The sequence below is a fragment of the Chionomys nivalis genome, chromosome X, assembly GCF_950005125.1.
Source record: "Chionomys nivalis chromosome X, mChiNiv1.1, whole genome shotgun sequence".
Classification (NCBI taxonomy): Eukaryota; Metazoa; Chordata; class Mammalia; order Rodentia; family Cricetidae; genus Chionomys; species Chionomys nivalis.
In genome coordinates, this window is record NC_080112.1 from 14,584,997 (window position 1) to 14,591,279 (window position 6,283).

A 6,283-nucleotide genomic window follows, 5' to 3' on the forward strand; every position below is an offset into this window, starting at 1 on the left:
TGTAGATTGGTACCTTTCATCAGTGAGACATTCTCATCTTGCTTCCTCTGTGTCTGTGTGACAACTGCAGACTGACTCTTTCCTCTTCCCATAATTCTCTTGTTCTTGTTGTCCGACCTCTACTTCCTGCCTGGCTACTGGCCAATCAATGTTTATTTAAAATACAAGTGCCAGGGTACAGACCATTGTCCCACAGCACTTCCCACAGCCTCACAGAATTTTCCAGTCAGGACTTGGCTATAATCCTAAATTTTCTTTAGGTCCCCATAAGATTATCAGTGCCTCCAATCAGCAGGAAGTATCCTGGAAAACTACACCCACATTCCCGCAAAATGGATTATAGATATTTATCTTTGTTTAGAGTGTTGGTTACAAGATGTTATGAATAATGGTCTGGACAAAAAGATAAAAAATAATATTTGATTCAGAGTTCTTGTTTAAAAAAAAGTGGGGGACATGCTGTGGGACAATGGTCTATACCCTGTCACTTGTATTTTAAATAAATGCTGATTGGCCAGTAGCCAGGCAGGAAGTAGAGGCAGGAGAATGAGAACAGGAGAATTCTGGGAAGAGGAAAAATTCAGTCTACAGTCATCACCCAGACAGAGAGGAAACAAGATGAGAATCCCTAGCTGACAAATGTACCAAGCCATGTGGCTAACACAGACAAGAATAATGGGTTAATATAAGATGTAAGTATTAGTTAATAAGAGCCTGAGATACGAGGCCAATCAGTTTATGATTAATGTAGACCTCTGTGTGTTTTCTTTGGGACTGAATAGCTGCAAGATTGGGTAGGACGGAAACCTTAGTCAACACTTGTTCACAGGCCAACATTGTCTAGTCAATCCCTCACTGAGATTGTCTTCTCATGTGATTCCAGGTTGTGTCAAATTGACAGTTTAAACTATCACAGATTACTTCGTCTCAAGCAGTTCAAGTCTAAAGAAAAAAAAGGAAGGAAGGAAGGAAGAAATAAAGGGAGGAAGAAATAAACCTCATATCTCCTGCCTATCACCTCATTGTTTTGGCAAGGGGATACATGGTCTTAGTATGTAGTACAGGCTGGCCTGGAACCTACCAGGCTAGCCTTGGACTTGTAGAGATCTACCTGCCTCTGCCTTCTGCATGCTGGGATCAAAGGTGTGCACACCTGGCTACATGCAGGCTCTTATAAGGCATAGGATATGTAATGTATGATCTCTGCTTACTAAGAGAGGATCCAAGACAAAATAATAGCAACACCAGGTGGAATCTAACAAGTACTATTTGAATGGGATAAATATAAATATTATAGAAAGAATATTCAGAACCATTTTTTCGTGTGTGTGGAGGTAAGAAAAACAATATATTTTGAAAATGTTTAGCATTACTTTTTTGTTGTTGTTGTTGTTGTTTGGTTTTTTTTGAGACAGGGTATCTCTGTGTGTAGCTCTGACTATCCTGGAACTTGCTTCGTAGACCAGGCTGGTCTTGAACTAACAAAGATTCACCTACCTCTGCCTCCCAAGTTGGGATTAAAGGCATGTGTTACCACCACCTGGCTTAACATTACTTTTAATAATGTCCATCAACCTCAACTTCCAAAAATTCTGAAATTTTGAAGAAGTATATTGTAGTCCAAATCCTTTCTGAAATGTCAAATTAAAAACTAGTGTAACCTATGTGCAGTTTTGTTTTGTAGAGCAAGACTGTGTGTACTATTGGCCTGTTGAAGACCGCAGCTTTGACTATAACAGTGAGTTTGCTTCTCCTGTGGTGGAGAACCAGATCTTTTAAGTAACTGATATACCTGTCATTTTACTTGTAGCTTGGACTCAGGTGTCACCATCTGCAGAAGGTCTTGGAGCATCTGCGGAATGTTCAGACAACTATTTCTACCCTAGTTACAATGACAATGAAGAAGATCGGCCACAAATGGTTAGTATAACATACTACATCAAAATTACAGAGGCAGTTTTACGGATAAAACAGATAGGGCACATAAAGAACAACTTTTTGTCAGAATCCTTGAGAATCATTGAGTATATTCTATATCTAAATGAAATGATTTGAGGTGAGTCCTATAAAGATTCACTAGTCACTTCTCTTTATGTAGAATACATCGCAATTACACACAGGACACTACTGATGTTAAATAATCAATTTTCAAATGCCTACAAATATATCAGTATGATTGTTATTTTTAATTTTTTTCCACTCTGGAGCTCTCTGTGGTAGCCCAGGCTGGCCTCCTGCCTTAGGCTGTCAAGTGTGTGATTTCATGACCCTCTCAATTTTAGATTTTTTTTTAAAAGTAAGGTGTTTATTTCATTACACCTTTCTGTGCATATGGAATTTTCTTTTAAGCTTAATATTTGAAATTATAAATTCAGAAGAAGCTAACAAAAATACTACTGAAATGTCTGTGTTCCCTCCACCTAGTTATCTTCTATAATTAGAGGATGATACCAAATCTTAGGAATTGACATTCGTGCTAGCTTTACTCAGATGTCACCAGTTTTCCATGTACTTTTGTATGTTTGTATATGTATTGCTGTGTAATTTTGTTCAGAGCTGTGTTTTCTACTTAAATATGAGGGATATACACAGATGTAATGCAAGTTTCAAATATACTCTAGAAATTACTTTACACAATAATTTCTCAATATTAACAGTATTAGTGTGAGAAAGACTAAACTCTTTAAGTTATAATTTACAAAGGAAGAAATTAAGGGCTAGCAGGAAATTTGTCATAATGGTCTGTATTTGTAGTGCTCATATTTTGAATGATCGAATGCTTTATGTTCTTAAAATATTGAGAACTTCAATCTTTAAGTGACTAGAGAGATGGTTTAGCAGCTGAGAACAGTGGCTTCTCTTCTGGATGACGTGGGTTTGATGTCCAACACTCATGTGGCAGCTCACAACTATCTGTTACTCCAATTCTAGGGGATTGTATGCCCTCTTCTGGCTTTCAAGGGTCACAGGCATATAAAATACACATGCATCTTTTAAAGAAGTTTTCTTTTCTTTTTTTTCTATTTATTTATTTATTTATTTATTATTTATTTATTTATTTATTTATGATTTCTGCCTCCTCCCCGCCACCACCTCCCATTTCCTCCCCCTCCCCCAATCAAGTCCCCCTCCCTCATCAGCTCAAAGAGCAGTCAGGGTTCCCTGCCCTGTGGGAAGTCCAAGGACCTCCCACCTCCTTCCAGGTCTAGTAAGGTGAGCATCCAAACTGCCTAGGCTCCCACAAAGCCAGTATGTGCAGTGGGATCAAAACCCAGTGCCATTGTCCTTGGCTTCTCAGCAGTCCTCATTTTCCGCTATGTTCAGCGAGTTCGATTTTATCCCATGCTTTTTTAGACCCAGTCCAGCTGGCCTTGGTAGTTCCCGAAAGATCATCCCCATTGTCTCAGTATGTGGGTGCACCCCTCACCGTCCTGAGTTCCTTGCTCGTGTTCTCTCTCCTTCTGCTCCTGATTTGGACCTTGGGATTTCAGTCCGGTGCTCCAATGTGGGTCTCTGTCTCTGTCTCCTTTCATCGCCTGATGAAGGTTAATATCCAGGAGGATGACTATATGTTTTTCTTTGGGTTCACCTTCTTATTTAACTTCTCTAGGATCACAAATTATAGACTCAATGTCCTTTATTTATGGCTAGAAACCAATTATGAGTGAGTACATCCCATGTTCCTCTTTTTGGGTCTGGCTTACCTCACTCAGGATAGTGTTTTCTATTTCCACCCATTTGCTTATGCAAGCTTTATCTGTTGAAAATATATTTTATTATACATTAAAATGAGAAATAACAAAGATTTAAATTAAGAAATCTATTATAATTTTGAGTAAATATCATTTTTATTATAAAGTGACTTTCTCTTTTTTTCTTTTTGAGATGGTTTCTCTGTGTGACACCCCATGGCTGTCCTAGAACTCATTCTGTAGACCACACTGAGCTGGAATTCACAGAGATCCACCTGCCTTTGCCCCCTGAGTTCTGGGATTAAAGGGATGCACCACCACCACTTGGGTGACTTTTTTTTAAGTTAGAAAGTAGTGAGAAATAAAGCACTCTTTTAAATATCTTTAACATCTGGTTTATTTAAAGTTATCCTGAGCTGGGCCTGTGGGCACATACTTTTAATCCCAGAACTCATGAAGGAAGAGCACATAGATCTCTGAGTTCAGAGCCTGCCTGGTCTACAAAGTTGAGTTCCAGGATAGCCAGGGCTACACAGAGAGACCCTGTGTCAACAAAACAAAACAATAAAAAAGACATCCTAATTTTCATGTAGTTTTGAATCCAATTTTTTCTACTATCATAGATCAGATAAACTGTACAAAACTCCTGCATACATTTGAGAATGAGAGTACAAGAGGCAAGTAATATCCGTATGTAAACCTGACCTTCCAGACCTATTGAATGGCTCTCAGAAACAAACCCTAAATGGTTTACTTCCTGTAATTTGCAACCTACAGGTTTACATCAACTATAATAATAAGTGAAACTTCCTTAGTTTATATCATTGGTAGATGAATTCAATTGGATTAGTTGGTCAGATATGAGCAATCAGAGGAAACCGTTTGGGATTTGAACACTGCCTGTGTGTGTCTAGAAGGCTTGTCAGAACCAGGCCTTCTAGCATTATTTATCTAGTTTTGGAGTCAGAAAATAAAGTGAGTCTGCAAAATTGACTAATGCTTTCATCACAGGTGTTGGGAATTCAGGAAAACCTATTAGAGTTCATCTCTGAATACCTTCCTGAGTCATGCCACCCAGGAAAGGATACACAAGAGCAATGCAGTGCAGTCCACAATGCCTGCACCTTAAAGTTTAAAAGAAGTTATGAGAGACCGTGTCTCAAAGGGGGTGGATGATGTTCTTAAGGATGACACCCAATGTCCTCTAGCCCCTACATACATGTACACACACATACATGTTCACCCATATCCACACACTTGCAGTCCAACCACATGGACATGCACACAATATGTACATATACATATACAGAAACTAAAAGGAGCTGTTCATTTGACTTCACTTTACAAACACGGGAATCGAGATGCTGGTGTGTGCCGATAATCCCAGCACTGAGAAGGCTAAAGTGAGAGATTTGGGAGCTTGAGGCTAACCTGGGCTATATAGTTAGTTCCAGGCCAGCCTGAGCTACATAGTAGGACCCTGCTTCAGAAAGACACACACATGCGAGCGCGCACACACATGCACGCACACACACACAGAAACAAACACCCTGAGAAATAATGGGTTCCACTTCTATTACAGACAGCCGTGTCGGAGGTGACTCTGCTGATGTAAAGAAGCTACTATGTCAACTGGCAAGTAGATCTTGCAGCCTGCTTCTCAGCCCATGTGGAAAACACCACCCAAAAGACTTTCAGCCCAAATGATGGGGATTTTTTTTTCAGGTTTATTTGCTTGAACATGCAAAGAAGCAACAGCATATACTTCTTTCTTTTCTTTTACTTTAAAAACATTTTATTTGTAGTATTCTTTATTCCTCAAATTGTGCAGTAAGTGGATAAAACATTGTGCTGGATAAAATGTCATCTCAGAATACTTTTGACTTGAAAATTGTTTCTTCTCTGTCTACTTTGTAACCAAATGCAATCAGCGTGCCTTCGATTATTTAGCTTATTATGAATTAAGTTAAATGTAGGGCTGTAGACTAGTTAAGGCCAAGGGAAGCACAACTTATGATTTAATTCGCTTTTTAGACCTAGCGCTCCTTTTAACCTGCACAAGATAATGCAGAGTCAGAAGTCCTGGGGCGGATGAGGGGCATTAGTAAATTCTCTTCAGGGCTATTGCCTTTTCTATGTGCCAAGATGAACTTTTCCTGATAGTAGTTTACAAAGAATTGCATTTAAAATGTAATATTTTCATGCTTGTTTCTTTTTCTCAATTTATGCTTATAATTCATGTAGCAAATTAGTTGTGCTCTATTCTGTACATTTCATGCTGTAATTTTTCTTTTCCAAATAAAAATGAAACCTTTGGGTTCCACAAATCATCCTTTGGTTTTTGTTTGTTTGTTTTTCCCGTCTCAGATTGATCCCATTTATTTGTCTTTCAGAGAAGACTTGCTGAAGCTGTCACATTTGTCATTGAAGCAGGGAGTGAATTCTTTTCGTGGCCATCAACAGGCAGTTAGGCAAGTTGTCAAGCTTGTAACATGTGGGTTTTCTTTACAACTTCACAGTCTGAGCGAAATCAGGCCCTAGTCGACTGAAAGCAGAGCGCTTCAGAAGACTTTTGAGGGAGAAGCTTCCCC

At 39.0% G+C, this 6,283-nt stretch overlaps 1 protein-coding gene across 2 annotated transcripts in view; it reads left to right on the forward strand.

Moving 5' to 3' along the window:
• Positions 1-5,954, forward strand: part of Mcf2 (MCF.2 cell line derived transforming sequence) — a 72,867-nt gene extending 66,913 nt beyond the window's left edge. For both annotated transcript variants that reach the window (XM_057759214.1, XM_057759215.1), the window contains 2 exons: positions 1,811-1,920; positions 5,275-5,954. In XM_057759214.1, the coding sequence (XP_057615197.1) occupies positions 1,811-1,920; positions 5,275-5,307 (143 nt within the window). In that variant the 3' untranslated portion in view covers positions 5,308-5,954. The remainder of the gene's footprint in view (positions 1-1,810; positions 1,921-5,274) is intronic.
• The last annotated feature ends 329 nt before the right edge of the window (positions 5,955-6,283 follow it).